Raw genomic sequence first — 24,860 nt, 5'->3', positions numbered from 1 at the left:
TACAACTGTTTACATAGCATTTACATTGTATTAGGTATTATACGTAATCTAGAGATGATTTAAGGTATATGGGAAGATGTGCACTGGTTATATGCAAATACTATTCCATTTTACATAAGGGACTTTAGCATCCCTGAATATTGGTATTCATGGGGGGAACTTTGGGGGGTGGTTTCCGTGGAACAATCCCCTGCAGATACTGAGGGACAACTGTATTAATGCATATGTTTTAAAGAGCATTCATCAATAGCACTGCATGTACACTACCACCTAAAACAGTCATCTTGAATATGTTTAGATCCATCAGCTCAGGGACACAATAATGCAAGTATCACTCTGCCATTGTGCCTTGGCTAAGTCCAGTCCTTATCATCGTGTACGACAGTAAATTAAGTTCATCAATTAGAGTGCCATCTGTTCTCCCTGGTTTTGTTGTTAACATGTACCTGTGAACCTGGAGTTACCATAGATTAAGTTTGCCTGTTCCTCCTCTTCACATTTGGCATACTTCGTGTTCCAGTTACAAGTCAAAAGTTCACCTATAAAATACATGTTCCATAATATAGCCAACGTAACTTCACTTTCATAATGGTTTTGCTCTAGAGTATGAATGAAAGGAGGATTAAATGAGGAGTTACCTGACCATGATTTTCCTTCTATTTTTTGGGACTTGGGTTCACAGGATTTGTCTTTCTGAACTTCCTTTTTTTCAGTTTCTAAGAGGTACAAAAGAAAATGCCTATGAATTGGACATTATATATTCTATTATATATTCTAAAGTTAATAAATGAGAGAAGTGCCTTGCATATAGAACACAAAAACTTTCTTTCAGGTCTTTCCTATATATGCTATATCATAATGGTATCACTTAATAACTTTAGTTGTTGGGAGCAGCTCTGTGACAAAGGCTATTTGTTGTACCCAAATTTGGCCATGCAAATTAAGGGCTATATTTCCTAGCCTCTCTGGCAGCTAGGTGTCACTATATGCCTAAATTCCGACCAATGAACTGTGACGGGAAATGATGTAATACCTATCCTTTCTCCTCACCTGGTGGTCAGAATGTGGACATGGTGGTGAGCTATCCTGGGCCATGTGGTTGGAGGAGACACAAGACAGAAAGAGCCTGAGCCTCTGCTGATTTCATGGGGCTGAGCTGTCATATAAATTTTTACTTTTACATGAGAAACAAGGAAACTCCTGTCTTGTTTAGACATTGTTATTTTGTTTTGCTTTTGTTTGTTTTTTTAGACACTGTTATTTTGGATCACTGTTGCAGATAGTCAAAATTAAGTCCTCACTAATAATACATCTGACTGAATAGTAACTTCATTAACTTTTTAAGCTGTATCCCTACTATGCAGGGAGAGCCAGAAATTAGTAGCCTTGTTTCATGGAGAAATAAATATAATGCTGAAAAAAATGAAAGATTTAAAATTAGTTAATGTTAGTGTAGAATCTAGAACATAGGTTACCCATCTCTTAGGAGTTTTAAATAAGAATTTTCTTTGGGACTGTAGAACTATAGAATTAAAAAATTATGCTTAACTGAGGTCTTAAGTGGCTTTGAGATTGGTTCTCTAAAAGATTAGAATTCTTCAACAAAAAGAGCGTAAATTGGCATAGGCAATTCAGAGGAAAAGTCTTCTTCAGCATAAATATTTGAAATGCGGGGTGCTTTCAGTCTTAAATATGACCTCCAGAAACTCTTATATACAACTGGAAAAAGTGAGATACTTTTAAAGTTTGAAATAAAAGAAATTTATTTCTTTTATTTTGATATCAGACACCACATTTAAAATAAAAGGGTTTCTACTGCCTTTTCAGAGGTCCAATGAAAATTTCTACATGTAATATTACCAGATTTCTTCCTTACAAATGGGCTTCTAGTGTAAAAGGAATTCTAGGTAAATTGATAATAGAGACTTTCTGGTTTGCATGTAATTGATTACTCAAGGTCTAGACTCATGTTGAGTAGCAAAATATATCTGAAGATTGCATGACCTCATATGTCAGGAAGAGATCCTAACTGAAATGAATATTTCCTGAAAGGACTTTAAAAAACACTCTACAAAACAAGGAGCTGATGTAGAAGAACTATATTACTGCCTGAAAGATGACCTTTTCTGCTTGATACCGAAATTTTCTCTTGCAGTTCAGGACTCATGAATAGTTGCTCGTCATAGATTTGCCCCTGAGTCCTTTCTTCCTGTGGAGGGATTTCAGTGTACTCAAAGGAAATAGCCTCCCTAGATTTTTCACTTTCTCTTAAGATACTACCTTTTCTTGATTGTGAAGTTGAGTCTATATCCTCTTGTTTTTCTGGAATTGTCTCTGTGGGTGGTTGTCGTTCTGCAGTTGACCCTCTGTGTGGTCCTTGTTCTACTACTGACTCTCTGCGTGCTCCTTGTTCTGCAACTGACCCTCTGGGTCGTCCTTGATCTAATAGGGATTCTCTGCGTGCTTCCTGTTCTGCAGTTGACCCTCTGGGGTGTCCTTGATCTAAGAGTGACTCTCTGTGTGATTCCTGTTCTGCAATTGACCCTCTGTGTGGTCCCTGTTCTAATACTGACTCTCTATGTGTTCCCTGTTCCTCAGGTGACCCTCTGTGTGATCCTTGTCCTGTTGTTGACTCTTCATGTTGTCCTTGTGCCGTTACTGATTCTCTGTAAAGTCCTTGCTCTGCAGCTGGTTCAGTGTGGATTCCTGGTGGTACTCCTTGTTCTATTATTGACTCATTATGTGGTCTTTGTTCTATTATTAATTCTCTACTTGATCCTTGTTCTGGAGTTGAACCTGTGTAGGTTCCTCGTTTTGCTACTGATTCTTTGTTCGGTTCTTGTTCTCCAGTTGACTCTTTGTCTTGTTCTTGTTCGTTGGTTGAAATTCTGTTTGGTTCTTGGTTTGCAGTTGTCCCTCTCTGCTGTTCTGGTGGGCTTTGTGGTAGTGTTGATTTTCTATGTTTATCATGTTTATGTTGATCTTCTGGATTTGCTAATAATTTACTTTGGCTCTTGCTAGCATGTTTTTCAGAAAGTAATGTATTCATCTCTAAGAGTACTTTGTCAAAGTCTTCATAAATGTGCTTCTGATTATCCATGTCTCCCCAGAACTCAGGCAAGTCTATCTCTCCAAATTCAACAAACGGCCCTAACACAGAAAACAAAACATTTACCTAAACAGTTGATCTTATAGTGTAGAATCAGAGCTAGTAAATTAATGTAAAAGAGCAATGGGCTGTGATGACCTAGATGGGTGGGATGGGAGGGGTGTGAGGGAGGACCAAGAGGGAGGGGATATATGTATACATATAGCTGATTCCCTTCATTGTGCAGCAGAAGCTAATACAACATTGTAAAGCAATTATACTCCAATTAAAAAAAAATCTATATGGGAAAAAAATCCGAAAAAGAATGGATGTATGTATATGTATAACTGAATCACTTTGCTGTACACCTGAAACTAACACAACATTGTAAATCAACTATACTCTATTATAAAATAAAAATTTAAAAAAAGCAATCAGCACAGTGACTGTAACATAGACCTATTGCTTTAAATAAATATCAGTTACCTTTCCCAGCAACTCAATAAAAAACAAAAAGGTATCTAAAGGAACATAAAAGATGCTCACTACTGTAAATTAGAAATAATCCCTTCCTAAAAGGTATGGTTTTGGAAATGAACATGATTCTTCTTTTGCTACTAGGAGAGTTGCTTAGACTTGTAAGGCAAATAGAATTTATCCTCTACTCTTGGTCCTCCCACAATAAGCATAGCATAGGGCTGAGGAAAGCGACAAATGTCTTTCACCTCATATACCTTTTCAGTATCTGCAATACCAAAATAAAAGCAAAGCTCTGTGACAATCTTTCACTGAGCTGTATTTTTCCAATATTCATTTTCTCTCCCTTCCCTCTTCCCTCTCTTTCTTCTTCATTCCTCAATTCTTTTTCTCCACAACTTATGTGGACACCTGGTTCAGAATTCTAGGGAAAGATTGGATAGCACTCATGAGAATCCCACTGTTAAACAACAACAACAACAACAAAACAACCTTGATATCCAGGACTACAGAAAATGGGACTCATGCCACAAGACTGTACCCCTTCCTCCCAAAACAGTTAGTATTTAAGTTCTAAAACTGCGATTCCCACAATTTTCAGGATACTCTATGTACACTATCCATAGATATTTAAGTATCCAAGTAATAAATTTTCACACAAGTAAAATATTCACTTTCTTTGGAAAACTCATCCATTCAAAGACCTCCTCTTTAAAAAATAAAAATATAACCCACAATCCTTTTGTTTTGGGAGTAATATAAAAAAGATATTTTACTGTATAAGTACAGTAGAGGTGTACAAGTAAAAGTGCTTGAGAGAGAGAGGTGTGGCCAAGAGGCCAGATTAGGAAGACCACGAGGTCACCTCCTTCCTTGGGCACACCAAATTTACAACTATTTACAGAGCAACTATCCACGAAAGCAGAAAAGATTTTCCGCAACTAAAGACATAAAGAAGGAACCACTATGAGACAGGCAGGAGGGGCAGAGATGTGGTATAATCAAGACCCACACCCCTGGGTAGGTGACCCACAAACAAGAGGATAATTACAATTGCAGAGGTTCTCTGCAAGGAGCAAGGGGTCTAACTCCCACATCAGGATCCTAGACTGGAGGTCCTGTCCCAGAACATCTGGCTTTGAAGGGCAGCAGGGCCCTTAAAGACTGGTACCTGGAAACTATAAGACATTGATGAAAGAAATTGAAGATGACACAAATGGAAAGATACACTGTGCTCATGGACTAAAAGAATCAATATTGTTAAAATGACTATATTACCCAAGGCAATCTACAGATTCAGTGCAATCTCTATCAAAACACCAATGGCATTTTTCACAGAACTAGGACAAATAATTCTGAAATTTTTATAGAAACACAAAAGACCCTGAATAGCCAAAACAATCTTGAGAAAGAAGAAGCTGGAGCTATCGCACACCCTGATTTCAAAATATATTATAGGGAATTCCCTGAGGCTTGGTGGTTAGGACTTTGCACTTTCACTGCCAAGGGCACGAGTTCAATCCCTGGGCAGGGAACTAAGATCCCACAAGTCATGAAGTGTGGCCAAGAAAAGAAAAAATCCAAACAAACAAACAAACAAAAGCTATGGTAATCAAAACAGTATGGTACTGGCACAAAACTGGCATGTAGATCAATGGAACAGAATGGAGAGACCAGAAATGAACCCACACTTATATCGTCAATTAATCTACAACAAAGAAGGCAAGAGTATACAATGGGGAAAGACAGTCTCTTCAATAAATGGTGTTGGGAAAACTGGACAGCTACATGCAAAAGAATCAAGCTGAATTACTTTCTCACACCATGTACAAAAATAAAATCAAAATGGATTAAAGACTTAAATGTAAGACCTGAATCCATTAAACTCCTAGAAGAAAACATTGGCAGTAGGCTCTTTGACATCTGCCTTAGTGATGTATTTTTGGATATGTCTCCTTAGGCAAGGGAAATGAAAGCAAAAATAAACAATGGAACAGCATCAAACTAAAAAGCTTTGGCACAGCAAAGGAAACTATCAACAAAACAAAAAGACAGCCTAATGAATGGGGGAAGATATTTATAAATGATATATCTGCTAAAGGGTTAATATCCAAAATGAAGAAGACATACAAACCAACATCAAAAAAACAACCTGATTAAAAAATGGACAGAGGACCCGAATTGACTTTTTTCCCAGAGAAGATGTACAGTTGGCCTACAGATACATGAAAGATGCTCAACATCACACTAATCATCAGGAAAATGCAAATCAAAACCACAATGAGATACCACCTCACACCTGTCAGAATGGCTATCATCAAAAAGACAACAAATAATAAGTGCTGGCAAAGATAAGGAGAAAAGGGAACCCTTGTGCACTGTTGGTGGTATTGTAAATTGATGCAGCCACTATGGAAAACAGTATGGAGATTCCTCAAAAAATTAAAAGTAGAACTGCCATATGACCCAGAGAACAAATGGTGGTTGCCAGAAGGGTTTGAGGTGTGGGTGAAACAGGTGAAGCGAATTAAAAGGTACAAACCTCCAGTTATATAATAAATAAGTCACAGGGATGTAATATACAGCATAAGGAATACAGTCAATCATATTGTGTTAAGTTTGTAGGGGGATAGATTGTTACTAGACTCATCACGGTGATTATTTCCTAATACATGAAAATGTCAAATCATTATGTAGTACATTTGAAACTAACATAATATTGTACATCAACTATATTTCAATAAAAAATGCTTGGGAGAAGGAAACATTTTTCTTAGAAACTTTAGAATTCTAAGTTGGACATTAAAACTGGAATTACCACTACCAACTTAATTTCCAAAACATTCAGATTGTCACTAAAGCACCCCTTCATTTGAATGAATTTAAAATTGAATTCTAGCTGAGTTCTGACTTAACAACTTTTAGTATTACACCATAGTGAAAAACACATCTAGTTGTGATGAAGACTGAATTTTGTGTGGAATGAACAACTCGACAGAGCTATCATGATCTAAGGGAGATGTTATATGAAGGGATTCCATGGGGATAGAATGACCTTGTATTATCATTTCGGTGTACTGCATCACTCCAGCTTGAGCATGCTCCCTCTGGGTGGCACTTACATTGTCTTGGGTTTCGGAGTAAACCTCTGAGCACTTTTGAACTTTGGTCATAGAATGTTTCCAGTAAAGCCAATGTCCTCTGCCGATCCAAAAACCCTACCTAAGCAGAAAGTTGGCAATTAGTTGTTACAGGAGATTTGAAATTTTTATGTAGATGGAATACTGAAGATTTTATCATTACCACCAGCACCGTAATCACGTAAGTAAAAGCTGCAGAGTCAAAATCAGGAAAGTTATATCTTGCCTTTAAGCTTGCACTCTACTTCTCCTTTCTGTGACACTTAGTAGCCGCATAAATATTTGTTGTTACTTAACTGCTAAAACCAATACATGATGTTCAGTTCTTATCTAATCTGACCTGAGTATGACATTCGGAACAATTAATTGCTCCCTACTTGTTCTTTATTTGCATTGTTTTTATTTTAGGAAAAATTTCAATTAGAGAAAAATATAGAAAATGATAAAACTGACACTTGTGTTCCCAACACTCAGAAATTATGTTTGTTAACATTTTATGTATGTACTTTAAATACTGATATAATAACACGTTCCCTTGCTTTTATTTACTCAACATTGAGATCTGATTCATGTATTTAAGGAAATATATTTTATTTCTTTAATTGATGTATGGTATTCTATAATATGAAAACATCTTAATTTTTAAAAACACCCCTCTGTGGATGAGCATTTAGATTATTTCCAGTATTTTGATACCAAAATAATGTTGCAGTAGATATGCTTATATACATCTCTTTGTATACATATGTAAACATTTCCTTAGGGTAAATAAACAGAAGTATAATTAACAGATTGTGTATAATGTGCATTTTCAACTTTAGTAGTTATTGCCAAATAGCTCTACAAAACACCTATACCAATTTACATTCTCACCAGCACTGAATGAGGATATAATTTCTCCATATCCATGCCAATATTTGATATTGTTAGAGTTTATAATCTGATGGATAAAAAATGGTATCTAATTATTTTAATTTGCATTTCCCTGATTATTAGTGAGATTAAATATATTATATTTTCATATGTTTATTATGTACTTGGGTTTCCTGATCAATGAATGGCTTTTTTTTTTTTAAGATTTTTTTGATGTGGACCATTTTTAAAGTCTTTATTGATTTTGTTACAGTCTTGCTTCTGTTTTATGTTTTGTTTTTTTGGCCACGAGGCATGTGGGATCTTAGCTCCCTGACCAGTGATTGAACCCGCACCTCCTGCATTGGAAGGGAAAGTCTTAACCACTGGACCGCCAGGGAAGCCCCCCAGTGAATGGCTTTTTCTTGTCCTTTCCCATTTTTTCAGTTGGCATGAGTAGTCTGTTTCTTATTAACTTATAAATTTTTGATAATGATTATTCTGTTATCTATATAGCAAATAGTCTTTCTCAGTTTATCTCTTATCAGTTATCAGTTAATCTCTTATTAACTTAACTTTTGGTGAGTTTAGCCATATCAATGTTCTAAATTTTGAAGTAGTCAAATGCATCAATCATTTCCTCTATGGTTTGTGCTTACTTGCTGTATTCTTTAGGAAGTATTACCTATACTGAGGTCAAAAGGCATGCTCTAGGGCTTCCCTGGTGGCACAGTGGTTGAGAATCTGCCTGCCAATGAAGGGGACACGGGTTCGAGCTCTGGTCTGGGAAGATCCCACGTGCCGCAGAGCAACTAGGCCCGTGAGCCACAATTACTGAGCCTGCGTGTCTGGAGCCTGTGCTCCCCAACAAGAGAGGCCGCGATGGTGAGAGGCCCGCGCACCGCGATGAAGAGTGGCCCCCACTTGCCGCAAGTAGAGAAAGCCCTCGCACAAAAACGAAGACCCAACACAGCCATAAATAAATAAATAAATAAATAAAAACATCGCCAATGTTATTAAAAAAAAAAAAGAATAATGCTAAAAAAAAAAAAAAAAGGTATGCTCTATATCTGCTTCTAAAGCTTTAAAAATTTTGTTTTCCACATCTAGGTCTCTGATCAGATGGAACTTATTTTTCCTCATTAAGGAGACTGAAATCTAATTTTATTTTTTTTCCAATATGGAAGCCAATCATCCCAATATCGTTTATTGATTAGTCCCTTCCCACTAGTTTACATCCATGTTATACACTAAATTCCCACATTCTCATGGGTCTGATGCCAGGTTCAATATTCTGTTAATATAACTTTATTTTTGTAAATCAGGAAAATTCTCCCCAACTTGTTCTTCTTTTTAGAACTGTTTTTGCTATATTTGGACCTTCATTTTTCCATACAATTTTTAAAAACTAAAGCTTTGAAAAATAACGTACAGAAAAGTACACAAATAATAAGTGCATGGTTTTATGAATTATCACAGTATAAACATACACATGAGCTGTTTCTCAAAGGAGAATAGTTAACTTTGGTAGAAGGCATGGTTTTGCTCCAAAACTTGAGGGATCTACATTGTGATTCTACTATTGCAACTTGCGATAGCTTTCTAATTTGCCCTGTTCATTTCAAATACTGTAGGATCTTCTAGGCGATAAGGCACAAGATAAAGAAGAGGCTTTGTAATGCAGCCTAGAAAGCCTACAAGACCTTTTCTTGCTCTGGGACCCCCTTTGCCAGCTGATGGCTCAGTTAACACAAAAGAGCAGCACAGATTGATACAAATGTGGTAAAGGTTGTTCCTAAAATGTAAAAAGGTCCAATAAGTATTATGCTTCTTTCTTAGTGGTAGGTGGCACAGGATATAGCAATTTGCCTCATATTTGAAACAGATATCCTGTCATGCTACCAACTACTAGAAGCTAAAAATTTTACCAACGTAGAAAACACTGAATTTTTATGGTTTTTATCTTCCACCCTCTGACACACATGGAGCTTACCAAGGCATCTAATGCTTCTTCCAGCTCATCCAGTCCAATCACCACAGTGGAAATCATCAAGGTGGTGAACCTGTATGATGTTCTATGTTATGTCAACACAGTCAATGTCTCTGCATACTAAATTATGATAGAAAGAAAAAGAGCTGCCTTAGCCCTATGCCAAGGCAGTGAAAGGATACTGCTGTTCCTAACAGGTGAAATCAAGCTTCTTTTGTTGGTCCTTGCAAACTGCTCTAGAGAAAATAGTAGTTGCCAGATCAGCTGTCGTGAATGATGGATCTGTGTCAGTTTGGTCCAATAAATGTTCCACATCTTGGATTCCATATATATGTGTTAGCACACATATACATGGAATCTAAGAAAAAAAAAAAAAGGTCATGAAGAACCTAGTGGCAAGACGGGAATAAAGACACAGACCTACTAGAGGATGGACTTGAGGATATGGGGAGGGGGAAGGGTAAGATGTGACAAAGAGAGAGAGTGGCATGGACATATATACACTACCAAATGTAAAATAGATAGCTAGTGGGAAGCAACCGCATAGCACAGGGAGATCAGCTCTGTGCTTTGTGACCGACCACCTAGAGGTGTGGGATAGGGAGGGCGGGAGGGAGGGAGATGCAAGAGGGAAGAGATATGGGAACATATGTATATGTATAACTGATTCACTTTGTTATAAAGCAGAAACTAACACACCATTGTAAAGCAATTATACTCTAATAAAGATGTTAAAAAAAAAAGGTTCCACATCTTGAATAGCAGCTGCAAATGGTGTTAGTGTAATCTACAAATATTCTTCAAGATCTACCTACCTTCTGCATAGGCAAAACAGAAGAACTAGATAAGAATGTAATAAGAATGTTATTTTCTGAATCCTTCATATCACTAATATATTTTCATACCTAATCTCTGTGGAATTGTGTTTCTTTTTTAATTTGTTTTTGTTATCCGTTTGTTTTTTACCATTTTGGCAGGCAGAGAAAGTTCACCATGATAGCCTTCAGCCCCTAATTTGTAAGAATTCTGCTAGTTGCTCTACATGTCTATTCCAGTTGTACATTCAAGAACCAGAAATAAATATAGCTAGGTCCCGCAGATTAACTGGGTCTATGATATAACCTTGGACCAAAACAGCATTTATCACCTGACATCCATAAGCCCTAACTTTAACCAGTGGTCCACTGGGGCACTTTGGGATACCAGGGATTAGTGTTAACTTGGAGTCTGGTAATCTCTGAAAGTCTGGTGGAATATTTCCCTCTTTCCAATGCATATTCACCCTAGTAAAGGGCTACATGTCCTTTGAGGAAGGCTTGAAGTAAAATCTACAGTATATGCTTGTAGCAGTCATGTAGAATTCTTCCTCAAGAGAGCCAGCCTCCACTTCAACCAAAGCCTTCTGGGTGTATCAACTGCTTGTCTGGGAACTGGATAAGAAGACAAAACTCTCCATTGTGGTGTCTCAGCTCATGTTTCTGGCCCCATAGTTAGAGCTTTTCTGTAAATAGTTCTAGTAATAATTTAGTAGATATCCTACCTATGTAATTCCTAAGAAAATCATGATCACTACAGAAAATCCATGAGTCAAAACATTCATATGGCCACTTTAATTTCTGCTGTTCATTATGGTAATTCCAATCATATGTTCAGGAACTAGGTAAAAAACCACAGTATGAGTCCTAGACAAATAAGGCCTATTATAATATGGCCTTTAACCTTGGACATTAAGTCAAAATACCATTTATCTATGATATTAACTTTGACCAGTAGACTCTATCTCTGGCAGTTAAATGCCACTTGTCTTCTAGGAATCCCATCAGTTCCTTGAAACCAGAAAGCTCATTTCAATGCCACTAACTCCTACCATCATTCCCAACCTACAGAGGACAGCTACCAAGGAGCTTTTTAGGGATGTTAGTGCTCCTGTCATTAATGGATTTCTCAGGGATTGTCATCTGGGCACTCTTGGGGAATAGGATGAAGGTGAATATGGGTAGGCTACCTATAAGAAATCAACTACGTCAATTTTACAAGCCTTTGGATTTATTCCTTTATAGCATGCCATGAAGGCTCTGGCATCTCAATCTCATTGAATGTAGGCTGTATTTGAGTCAAGGTTATAGTTAATCTACCAAGAAAACTGTTAAAACCATTTCCAAGATACTAAAAATATTACTGCTTAGCAAATCTTCTAAGTATAATGATATTGATAAATCTGGGCTAATCCAAAGTTATATCCATCCTCCTAAGTCTAAAAGTTTTATAATCAGGAATTCTCTGGCGGTCCAGTGGTTAGGACTTTACCTTCCACTGCAGGGGGCACAGGTTTGATCCCTGGTTGGGAACCAAGATCCCACATGCCACGTGACGTGGCCAAAAAAAATTTTTTATAATCAATTCCCACACATGTTCCCCAAGTTTCTGCTGCTATGAATTAGCAAAAACTTGCTATTCTCCTGGAATACTAACAATCACCTTTCTCTACAGATTTGACTAGTCCTCGTGAGGCATGCTGAGATCTGACTTTTGGGTCTAAAGGCAATGGATGATACACAGGTGGGCCTTAAGGAAAATAGCTAATTGCCCCAAGTGAAGTTATAGGTTCTGTAAGGAAAGAAAAGCTTATATTCTCAAAAAAAGGAGAGAAGGGATTGATTTTGCTGCCAAGGGAGTCTTTAGGGAGGTTCGTAGCACAAGTCTCAGCTTCCATCCAAATGTAACCATTCCAAGTCTCAGGATCCCTCTATTTTCCAAGCAATGTGCTGACTTTCACACGAGAGACTTATGAATTTGGCTTATGTTTTCATTCTGTCCCATTAAACTTGGGGGCTGATTTTTTTTTAACCTATATCTGCTCTGAAGCTACAAGAAATAGAGATTCCTTTAGAGTCATCATGGACATTTTCTTTTGTGACTGAAACTTGAGCCGAGCATTTAAAGCCCTGAGCTTGTCTTTTACTTTCTATAACCTCTCCAATGCAGTGAGATGAAGCTCAACCACCGACAGCCCTTGTAGTCAGCACTATTACAATTATGATAAAATGCAGCAGCCACTTGGTCTCTTAAAGCCCAAGGAACTTCATCCCAAGCAACCATAAGTGATCATTTAAAATTTTTTTCATTGAGGAATAATAAGTATGCAATAAAGGGTATACATCTTAAGTGTTTAGCACAATAAATGTTTACCTATCTACTGTGTAAACATTACTCAGATAAAGATATAGAACATTTTTATCATCACTAGAAGGCTCCTTCATGGTTTCTGTTAGTCAATAATTCTCCCAAAGGTAGTTATTATTCTGATATTTATCACTATAGATTAGTTTATCTGTTATTGAATTTCATATAATCGGAGTTATATGACCTTTTGTGTCTTTCTTTGTTCAACATTTTATCTGTGAATGTTATTCATGTTTCATTTGACTGTAATTCTTGTTTCATTGCTACACAATATTCTACTGTATGAATATATATATGAAAATTTATTTAATCATTTTATTGTTGATGTACATTTGTATTGTTTTTAGTTTTTGACTATTATGAACACTTTTTGGATTTTTTGGTCAATTTCAATGAAGCATAATTTACATCCAGGAAAATGCATCAATTTAAAGTGTACAGTTCAGGGACTTCCCTGGCGGTCCAGTGGTTAAGACTTCGCCTTCCAATGCAGGGGATGCAGATTGGATCCCTGGTCGGGGAGCAAGGTCCCACATGCCTCACGGCCAAAAAACCAAAATACAGAACAGAAGCAATAATGTAACAAATTCAATAAAGACTTTTAAAACGGTCCACGTCAAAAAAATCTTTAAAAACAGTGTACAGTTTAATGAGTTTTGATAGTGTATATACCCAAGTAACTACCACCACAATGAAGAGAAAGAACATTTTCATGAAACCAAAAGTTCTCTTGTGCCACTTTGCAATCAGTCCCCTCTACTCATGGCCCCAGAAAACTACCAATCTGCTTTCTACTGTTGTAGATTAGTTTTCTGTGTTTTAGATTTTCATATAATTAAATCATGTAGTGTGTTCTCTTCTGTGACTGCCTTCTTTCACTTAGCATAATATTTTTAAAATTCCTCAACGTTATTATATATATCAGTAGTTCATTCTCTTTCATTGATGAGTAGTAATTCCACTGTGTGGCTATACTACCGTGTGTTTATCCACAAGTTATGGACATCTGGGTTGTTTCCAGTTTCGAGCTGTTACGAATGAGGCTGTTAAGAACATTAAATATAAGTCTTTGGGTATACATATGTTCAGATTTCTCTCATTCCATTTTATTTCTCCTAGGTAAATATCTCGGAGTGGAATTGCTGGTTGATGGGTCATATGGTAAGTATATGTTTAACTTTTTAAGAAACCACCAAACTGGGAATTCCCTGGCAGTCCAATGGTTAGGACTCCGTGCTTTCACTGCCCAGGGCACGGGTTCAATCCCTCGTTGGGGAACTAAAATCCTGCAAGCTGTGCGGTGTGGCCAAAAAAAAAAAAGAAAGAAACCACCAAACTGTTTTCCAAAGTGGTTGTTCCATTTCTATCAGCAATGTATGAGAATTCTGGTTGCTCTACATCTTTACCAACACTTGGTATTGTCAGGCCTTTTAATTTTAGCTACTCTAGTGGGTGTAATTTTTATCTCATAGTGGTTTTAATTTGCATTTCTCTATGACTATTGACATTGAACATATCTGCATGTGCTTACTGGACATACATATATCTTCTTTCCTGAAAGTTAAAAAAAAAAAACCCATGGCATTTTGATTAGATTGTTTCATTAAGTTGTAGGAGTCCTCTATACACTCTGGACACACAACTTTTGTCATTAAATCTATTGCAAATATTTTATCCCAGTCTATAGCTGTCTTTTCATTTCCTCAATAGTGTCTTTCAGAGAACAGAATTTTAAATTTGGTGAAGTCCATTTTATCAAATATTCCTTTAAGGTTCTCTTCTGGAAGTTTGTGATTTTACCTTAAACATTTAGGTCTAAAGGCAATTTCAAGCTTATTTTTATGTTTGGTGTGAGGTAAAGCTTGGAGTACAACTCGCCCCCCCACCCCAAAGTCGGTAGCCAGTTTTTCCAGCACCATGTGTTGAAAAGATTATCCTAGGAACCTCTGTTGAAAATCAACTGACCATGTACATGTGGTTACATTTCTTACTATTTGGTTCCACTGATCTATTTGTCTATTCTCACGCCAATACCGTGCTGTTTTGATTTCTGTAGATATATATTAAATCCTTAAATCAGCTAGTGTAAATTTTCCAACTTTGTTCTTTTTCAAAATTATTTTGGCTACTCTGCATCCTTTGAAATTCATGAACGTTTTAAAATCAGTCTTGTCAATTTCTATAATTAAGCTTACTAGGATTTGGATCAGAATTGTGTTGAATTTATAGATCAATTTGGGAACTGACTAAACATAGTGAGTCTTTTGATTCATGAGTATGGTCTCTGAGAGAAATGAGGACTGGTCTCTTCAATGAATTAGGTTTTTTATTTCTCTCAGTAATGTTCGGTAGTTTTCAGTCTATGGGTATTGTATATACTTTGTTTAATTTATCTGTATTTCATGTATGTGATTTAGGTATTTAAAATTTTCATTTTCCAATTGCTCATTGCTAGTATATAGACATACAATTGATCTGTATGTATTGACCTTACGTCCTGAAGCCTTACTAAATTCATGTATATGTTCTAGTGAATTCAATTTTTATATTCCTTAGGATTTTCTACATAGAAGATCATGTAATCTTCACTAAAGAGGATTTCTTTTTCTTTTCATGCCTACTTCACTGGCTAGTACCTCCACTACAATGTTAAATAAAAGGGGTGAGGGTGGACATCCTTGCCTTGTCCCTGATATAAGGAAGAAATCATTAATTTTTTCACCATTAAGTATAACTGTAGGCTTTCCATAGATGCTCCTTATCATTTTGAAAAAAATTCTATTTCTAGTTTGATGAGAGGTTTTTAAAAAAAATCATGAATGTGTGTTGAATTTTGTCAGATGGCCATATAGTTTTTCTTTTTTTAGTCTCTTAATATGGTTAATTGCCTTGAAGGAATTTTGAATATTAAACCAATCTTACATCCCTGGATTACACTCCACTTGATCTTAATATATTACCTTTATAATATATTGCTGAGCTAATTTGCTAAAATTAACTTAAAGATTTTTGTATCTGGTTCATGGAAGATATTAGCCTACAGGTTTTTTTTTTTTTTTCTTGAGATAGTTTCGTCTGGCTTTTATATCAGAATAATGATGGTCACATAAAATGAGTTGGAAAATGTTCTCGCTTCTATTTTCTGGAAGACTTTGTGTGGGTCTGGAATTATTCCTTCCTTAAATGTTTGCTAGGATTCAGCAGTAAAGCCGTCTTGGCCTGGAGTTTTGTTTGTGGAAAGGTTTTTAATGACATTAATTTCTTTATACATATGAGAGTATCTAGGTTTTCTATTTCCTTTTGAGTCAGACTTGGTAATTTGTGTCTTCCAGAGAATTTGTCCACTCGATCTAAGTGGCAAATTTATTGGCATAAAGTTGTTCATAATGTTCCCTCATTGTCTTTTTATTTTTTATTTTATTAAAAAAACTTTTTTTTAAAAAATATTTTTGGGCCATGCCACACAGCATGAGAGATATTAGTTCTCCGACCAGGGACTGAATCCATACCTCCTGCAGTGGAAGGGCGGAGTCTTCTTATTTATTTTCTTCCTTCCTTCCTTCCTTTCCTTCCTTCCTTCCTTCCTTCCTTCCTCTCTCCCTTCCTTCCTTCCTCCCTCCTTCCCTGCCTTCCTTCCTTCCTTTCTCCCTCCCTCCTTTCCTTCCTTTTTTTGTTGGCTGCGTCCAGTCTTAGTTGAGGCACGCGGGATCTTTGCCGCATGCGGGCTTCTCTCTAGTTGTGGCGCAGGGTCTTCTAATTGTGGCATGCAGGTTTTCTCTCCCTAGTTGTGGTGCATGGACTCCAGAGCGCGTGGGCTCTGTAGTTTCCAGCACATGGGCTCTCTCGTTGAGGCACGCAAGCTCAGTAGTTGTGGCGCGGGCTTACTTGCCCCGTGGCATGTGGGATCCCAGCTCCCCGAATACCAGGGATTGAACCCGCATCCCCTGCATTGGAAGGCGGATTCTTTACCATTGGACCACCAGGGAAGCCCTGGAAGGGTGGAATCTTAACCACTGGACTGCCAGGAAAGTCCCCCCCCCATTGTCTTTTTAATGTCTGTGGGCTCTGTAGTGCTCTTTCTTTCCTGATATCAGTAATTTGTTTCTTCTCTTTTTTCTTTGATCACTCTACCTAGAGGTTTATCAATTATATTAATCTTTTCAAAGAGCCAGCTTTTGTTTTGATTTTCACAATTGTATTTTGTTTTTTATTTCATTGATTTTTGCCGATTTCTGTATCATTTCTTCCTTTTTATTGACTTTGCCTTTATTGGGTTTTGCTTTTCTTTTTCTAGCTTTATAAGATGGAAGCTTAGATCACTGATTTTAGACTGCTCTTGTTTTTTTAATTTTATTTTTTTAATTGGAGTATAATTGCTTTACAATGTTGTGTTAGTTTCTGCTGTACAAGGAAGTGAATCAGCTTTATGTATACATATATCCCCTCCCTCTTGGACCTCCCACCCCCACCCACTCCACCCATCTAGGTCATCACAGAGCACCGAGCTGAGCTCCCTGTGCTACACCGCAGGTTCCCACTAGCTATCTATTTTACACATAGTAGTGTATTTATGTCAAATCTAATCTCCAAGTTCATTGCACCCTCCCCTCCCTGACTGTGTCTACATGTCCATTCTCTACATCTGCGTCTCTATTGCTGCCCTGGAAATAGGTTCAACTGTACTATTTTTCTAGGTTCCACATATATGTACTAATATACGATATTTGTTCTTCTCTTTCTGACATACTTCACTCTGTATGAAAGACTCTAGGTCCATCTATAAATGACCCAATTTCGTTCCTTTTTATGGGTGAGTAATATTCCATTGTATATATGTACCACATCTTCTTTATACATTCCTCTGCTGATGGACATTTAGGTGTTTCCATGACCTGTCTATTGTAAATAGTACTGCAATGAACAATGGGGTACATGTGTCTTTTTTGAATTATGGTTTTCTCAGGGTATATGCCCAGTCGTGGGATTGCTGGGTCATATGGTAGTTCTATTTTTAGTTTTTTAAGGAACCTCCATACTGTTCTCCATAGTGGCTGTATCAATTTACATTCCCACCAACAGTGTAAGCGGGTTCCCTTTTCTTCACTCCCTCTCCAGCATTTATTGTTTGTAGATTATTTTTAATTTATTTTATTTTTATTTATTTATTTATTTGGCTGCGTTGGGTCTTCACTGCTGCGTGCCGGCTTTCCCTAGTTGTGGCAAGGGGGGGCTACTCTTTGTTGTGGTGTGCAGGCTTCTCATTGCGGTGGCTTCTCTTGTTGCAGAGCACAGGCTCTAGGCGCGTGGGCTTCAGTAGTCGTGGTGTGTGCGCTCAGTAGTTGTGGCTCGTGGGCTCTAGAGTGCAGGCTCAGTAGCTGTGGCGCATGGGCTTAGTTGCTCTGCAGCATGTGGGATCTTCCTAGACCAGGGCTCAAACCTGTGTCCCCTGCATTGGCAGGTGGATTCTTAACCACTGTGCCACCAGGGAAACCCTGTTTGTAGATCTTTTGATGATGGCCATTCTGACTGGTGTGAGATGATACCTCATTGTAGTTTTGATTTGCAAATCTCTAATAATTAGTGATGTTGAGCATCTTTTCATATGCCTCTTGGCCACGTGTATGTCTTCTTTGGAGAAATGTCTATTTAGGTCTTCTGCCCATTTATTTATTTATTTATTTATTTATTTTTGGCTGTGTTGGGTCTTCGTTGCTGCGTGCGGGCTTTCTCTAGTTGGGGCAACGGGGGCTACTCTTCCACACAGTGCGTGGGCTTCTCATTGCAGTGGCTTCTCTTGTTGCAGAGCATGGGCTCTAGGCACGCGGGCTTCAGTAGTTATGGCACATGGGCTCAGTAGTTGTGGCTCGCGGGCTCTAGAGCGCAGGCTCAGTAGCTGTTGCACACTGGCTTAGTTGCTCCGAGGCATGTGGGATCTTCTCGGACCAGGGATTGAACCCCTGTCCTCTCACTGGCAGGCGGATTCTTAACCACTGTGCCTCCAGGGAAGTCCCTTCCGCCCACTTTTTGATTGGCTTGTTGTTTTTGTTTTTTTGTTTTTTAAAAATTATTTATTTATTTATTTTTGGTTGTGTTGGGTCTTTGTTTCTGTGCGAGGGCTTTCTCTAGTTGTGGCAAGCGGGGGCCACTCTTCATCGCGGTGCGCGGGCCTCTCACTATCGCGGCCTCTCTTGTTGCGGAGAACAGGCTCCAGATGCGCAGGCTCAGTAATTGTGGCTCACGGGCCTAGTTGCTCCGTGGCATGTGGGACCTTCCCGGACCAGGGCTTGAACCCGTGTACCCTTCATTGGCAGGCAGATTCTCAACCACTGTGCCACCACGGAAGCCCTGGGTTGTTGTTTTTTTGATATTGAGCTGCATGAACAGTTTGGAGATTAATTCTTTGTCCGTTGCTTTGTTTGCAAATATTTTCTCACATTCTGAGGGTTGTCTTTTTGTCTTGTTTATGGTTTCCTTTGCTGTGCAAAAGCTTTAAGTTTAATTAGGTCCCATTTGTTTATTTTAGACTGATCTTATTTTCTTATATAAGCACTCAAAGCTATAAATTTCTAAGCACTTCTTTAGTGGCATTTCTCTAATTTTATTACATTGTGTTTTAGTTATCAGTTTCAAATATTTCCTAATTTCTCCTGTGATTTTTTTTTTTTCCTCATGGGTTATTTAGAAGTGTTTCTAAATATTTGGGGATTTTCCAACTATCTTTCTGTTATTGATTTCTAACTTAATTCTGCTGTAGTCAAAGAGCGTACACAGTGTGATTTCAATTCTTTTAAATTTATCGAGATCTGTTTCATGGTATAGCATGTGATCATCTTTGTGAATGTTTCAAGTGCAATTGAAAAGTATGTTTTTCTGCAGTTGTTGAGTTGAAATGTTCTATAACACTCAAAGTCAAGTTGGTTGACAGCATTTTTGAAGTATTTTGTATCCTCGCTGATTTTCTGTCTATTTGTTCTATCAACTGCTAAGAAAGTAGTGTTTAATTCTCCAATTGTAATTGCAGTTCTGTCATTTTTTGCTTGAAACTCTATTAGGTGTATAGACAATTAGAATTATTATGTCTTCTTATCAAATTGACCCCTTTATCATTATACTATAGCCCTCTTAATCCTTGGTAATACTCCTGTTCTGAAGGCTCCTTTGTCTTATACTAATGTAGCCAAAAGATATATCTTTTTCCATACCTTTACTTTTAAACTATTTGTATCTTTATATTGGTCTTATCCAGCCTGACAATCTCTGTCTTTAGACTGGTGTGTTTAGCCCATATTCATTTAAATAATTATCACTATGGTTAGCTTTAAATAGACCATCTTGCTACCTGGGTTTTCGTTTGTTTTTGTCCCATTTCTTCTTCCTTCTTTCTTCTTCTTCTTCTCCTTCTCCTTCTCCTTCTTCTTCTCCTTCCCCTTCTTCTTCTCCTCCTCCTCCCCCTCCTTCTCCTTCTTCCTCTTCCTCTTTCTCTCCTCCTTATTTTTTTTGCTTCTTTTACTGCCTTTTTTAAAAATAAATTTATTTATTTATTTATTTTTGGCTGTGTTGGGTCTTCGTTGCTGCGCGTGGGCTTTCTCTAGTTGAGGAGAGCGGGGGCTACTCTTCGTTGTGGTGCACGGGCTTCTTGTTGCGGTGGCAGAGCAGGGGCTCTAGGCGTGCGGGCTTTAGTAGTTCTGGCACACAGCCTCAGTAATTTTGGCTTTCAGGCTCAATAGTTGTGGCACACAGGCTTAGTTGCTCCATGGCACGTGGGATCTTCCCGGACCAGGGCTCGAACCCGTGTCTCCTGCATTGGCAGGCAAATTCTTAACCACTGCACCACCAGGGAAGTCCCGTTCCTGCCTTCTTTTGATTATATTTTAATATTCCATGTTATTGCCACAATTGGTTTAATAGCTATGCCTCTCTTTTTTCTAGTAATTGCTATAAAATTTAACATTATGCATCTTTATCTTATCACAGTCTACTTTCAAATAATATTATATACTTTATGCCTAATGTAAGAAACTTATTTCTATTTTCTCCCATCCATTATTTTTGCTATTGTTGTCATACATTTCACTTCTACATATATTATAAACTTCACAATACATTATTAGTTTTGCTTCAAAGAGTAAATGATCATTTAAATAACATTTTAAATGAGGAGAAAAGTCTTTTATAACCACTCAGGCATTTTCTTTTTCTCTCTCTTTCTGCTTCGGTTTGGATAGTTTCTATTGCTATGTCCTTATGTTTACTAATATTTTCTTCTTCAGTGTCTAATTTCATGCTAATCTTATGTAGTAAAGTCTTAATTTCACATATATATATATTTTTTATCTCTAGGGGTTCAATTTGGAACATGGCTGGTTGAAACAAGAAGCTAGTGGATGGCACTGTGGATTCAAGATCCTGGTTAACACTTAAAAGATCATTGCTCCTCACTCAACAAAGCATGGCTCCATATATATATACATATATATATATATATATGTATATATATATATAAAATATATATATATGTATTTTTAAAATTAATTTATCTATTATTGGCTGCATTGGGTCTTAATTGCTGCGCGCGGGCTTCTCATTGCGGTGGCTTCTCTTGTTGCGAAGCACGGGCTCTAGGTGCGTGGACTTCAGTAGTTGTGGCTCACTAGTTTCAGTAGTTGTGGCTCACGGGCTCTGGAGCACAGGCTCAGTAGTTGTGGCACACGGGCTTAGTTGCTCTGCAGCATGTGGGATCTTCCCAGACCAGGGTTCGAACCAGTGTCCCCTGAATTGGCAGGCAGATTCTTAACCACTGTGCTACCAGGGAAGCCCCAATATATATTTTTAATAGCATCCTCTGACTAAGAACTAGTATTGCTTTTTTTTTTTAATGCTGTACCTAATTCTGAAAACTTCAACTGAATAAATATCTCAGAGGAGACATTCTGCCTTTAAGGACCACTCTGAATGGTGGATCCTGAGCCTCATTCCAGTTAACTACGTGTCTTGTTATAAACATTTCTCTAGGCTCATGTAGCTATAGATATACAAACATGTGTACCTATGTATATGTACCCATATGGTTTATGTCCTTGTTTGCTTTACAAAAATGGGATTTTATTACATACATTTCTCCATCTTTTACTTTTTTCACTCATTAATAATGTATAAAAATCCTCCAAGTCAGCTGGTGTAGATCTATTCAGTTTGTATAAAGGCTGCATGATATTCCAAGATGTAGATGTACCATCATTTAAAAAACATTTCCTTACAGATAAACATTCCCTTTATCTCTCCCTCTCTCTCTCTTTCATGTGTAAGCAGTGCCATAGGAATCATCCTTGTACATGTATTTTCTATCTACTGGTGCTTTTATTTCTTTGGGATAAAAATTTCAGGAATGGGATCACTTGGTTGAAGGATGTGTGTATTTTTTATTTAAATAGGTATATCCAGATTGCTTTACAAAGATACTATACTATTAAATTTTCACCAGGAATGTTTGAGAAAATACTTTTCCTCTATCCCTACCAGCAATAGGTATTATCATTTTGTTTTATTTATTTATTTTTCGGTATTGTCATTTTAAAATGTTTTTGCTCATCTGTTGAGTATGCAGTGATTCTACATATTCTATGTTCATATCCTTTGCCCATTTTTCTTTGGGGGCTTACATAGTGTCCTACCATCAAATAAAGGGGCAATTAGTTCAGTGCCAGTAGTACTTGTTGATTCTGACCACATGGAGTTCATCCCACTGAATCATTTGGAAGTGGGCCTTTTTTTTTTTTTTTGGTGTTTTTTGTTAATGCCCATGGTTCTCCTTGTCCCAACTTCAAGTGTTAGACACTTTCTGGGGGTATTTCCAGAACTTTTACTGTCATCTTCTCTGCACACCCACCCCCTTTATACACAGGTATTTAGGAACACTCATTATCTTTCCTCTAGCCACAGGAGTGGGACTACCCTCAGGCTCATCCACCTAGACCCCTCCTTCTGTAGTGGCTAACCTTCCTCTTTAGTGCCATGTTGCATTCAGGACTTCTCAATGAAGCTTGCAGTCTCTGAGCTACACCCAGGAAATGATGCATAAGCCCTGGTGTTCTTAAATTTCTCCTCAACCTACTTGGAATTTCTAAGTGTCTACAATGTTGCCTTCAACACACAACCCTGGTTGGGGTATAAGAGTGTAATATCAGATATTAACTCTGACTTAGGGATCCAGGCAACCCCTAAGCAGTAGTCACATCCCCTCCAACCTCCTTCTCCCATCAGCTGGTCACAACTTCCCACTGACAGAAGAAGTGCTTTGATGTCATATTTTGCATTCTTCTTCACTCTATGATTCTCCATTCTTTCTCAAGATCCCAGAATTTTCAATTGAAAGTAGAGGATTTTGAACTCTTGTCTCAGCTCCTCATTGAAAATATTCAGAAACTCAATTAACTTCTTTACTCTAGACTGTATCTACCTTCCTTCAAAGATCAGCACATAACTACTGTTTGAATGATGGGAAGAAAAGCAAAAAGCATAAGCAAACCTGAGTTATTTTTCTAAATATTATCCCACTGTGTGGGATATCCCACTATGTGAGGTAATGTTTTGTACTACACATGAGTTGGTATTAAATTGGCCAACAGAGGATAGTTGTTCTCCAGGCATTTGTCAGGGAGTAAAATCTTGACCCATGTTACCCAATATTTATTATTAGCTCTGTTAAAAGAAACAATTTTCAAGGATTGCCTGAAAGACACATAGACATTTCAGATTTTATAAAATATATTCCTGACTTAAGCCAAATTAGCAGGTATCTGAGAACCTAGACTGTAATGCATTGGCTCCTTTAAGAACTGCTTTTTCTGAATTGCAGTCAGGTGTGGTATCATTTACCTACATGTAAGGTGGTTTTAAGAAACTGTTCCAGGCTTCCCTGGTGGTGCAGTGGTTAAGAATCCACCTGCCAATGCAGGGGACACAGGTTCGAGCCCTGGTCTGGGAAGATACCACATGCTGCGGAGCACCTAAGCCTGTGTGCCACAACTACTGAGCCTGCGCTCTAGAGCCGCAAGCCACAACTACTGAGCCCTCGTGCCACAACTACTGAAGCCCATGTGCCTAGAGCCCATGCTCCACAACAAGCCACCGCAATGAGAAGCCTACACACTGCAACGAAGAGTAGCCCCCACTCACTGCAACTAGAGAAAGCCCGCATGCAGCAACGAAGACCCAACGCAGCCATAAATAAATAAATAAATATATTAAAAAAAAAAAAGAAACTGTTCTAATAAAGTCGTTTTTTCACTTATTATAAGTCCAGCATAAAGATGTTCACTTCATCACATAGGGCCCCTTTAATGGGTACTTTCAGAAGAAACTCCTGACTATACTTTTTATCCCAAATTTCTGCACTTCTTCTTAGCTCCAGTTTATATTTATCTTAAAAGCATTGTCAATAGTGTGTTTCGTCATGTTTCCCTTTCACATTCACTACTAGGAAGATTAGATTCAGACCTGTAGACAACCAGAGCAAATATTTAGGTCATTCTGGTATGCATTTTGGGCTTTGTTCCCAGCTTCACTTAGTATCCTGCCTCTTATTTTTTTCTTCTTTCATCCTACTTTTAATCTATGTTATTTTGTTGCATTTTATCTATTCTTATAAGCTTCCTTAAATCTTTTCAGGAACATGGGGATACAAACAAATAAATATAAGGTTCATAAACAAATATATTTCAGTAAAGTTTGTATCTACTTTTGCAAATCCATTTGGTATCCTGGCACACTAGTGCCTTCCCGAATCCTATTTCTAGAAATACTTTTTGATATAAATGTTTCTTGTTTTTAAGAAGCAGAATAAAATGTGGTAGGCTTTCTATTCCCAGCAGCTCTTTTCTATAGGAAGCCACCAGCAAAGAGAGTAAGCAAAAACAATTCTAAGCAACCCATTCTTAAGAATGGGAAAGAAACTTACGGACAAGTTATAAATCATGAAATACAGTGCCACTCGAGAGGTAACCTGTGGTGAGAAAGGTAGAAATTGAGAATAGCATCTAGAATGTTATAGCAGCTTGAGAAAGTGATAATAAATCAGATTTGAATCTGATAATAAAACGTGAATTGTATTTTGTATGTCCTTTTTCCCTCC

General features: G+C 37.6%; 1 protein-coding gene across 3 annotated transcripts in view; it reads right to left on the bottom strand.

Moving 5' to 3' along the window:
- The window catches only part of EFCAB5 (EF-hand calcium binding domain 5), a 138,782-nt gene that overhangs the window by 36,632 nt on the left and 77,290 nt on the right, over window positions 1–24,860 (bottom strand). For 2 of the 3 annotated variants that reach the window (XM_082371828.1, XM_082371829.1), the window contains exons 10-12: window positions 6,688–6,787; window positions 2,110–3,150; window positions 447–716 (exon numbers count right to left, since the gene is read on the bottom strand). In XM_082371828.1, coding sequence (XP_082227954.1) covers window positions 447–716; window positions 2,110–3,150; window positions 6,688–6,787 — 1,411 coding nt within the window. The remainder of the gene's footprint in view (window positions 1–446; window positions 717–2,109; window positions 3,151–6,687; window positions 6,788–24,860) is intronic. The other variant, XM_082371830.1, reaches the window with a different exon arrangement.

The sequence above is a fragment of the Balaenoptera borealis genome, assembly GCF_965194805.1.
Source record: "Balaenoptera borealis genome assembly, chromosome: 20".
NCBI lineage: Eukaryota > Metazoa > Chordata > Mammalia > Artiodactyla > Balaenopteridae > Balaenoptera > Balaenoptera borealis.
The sequence above is the reverse complement of the archived record's forward strand: the minus strand, read 5'-3'. Positions and strand labels throughout refer to the sequence as shown.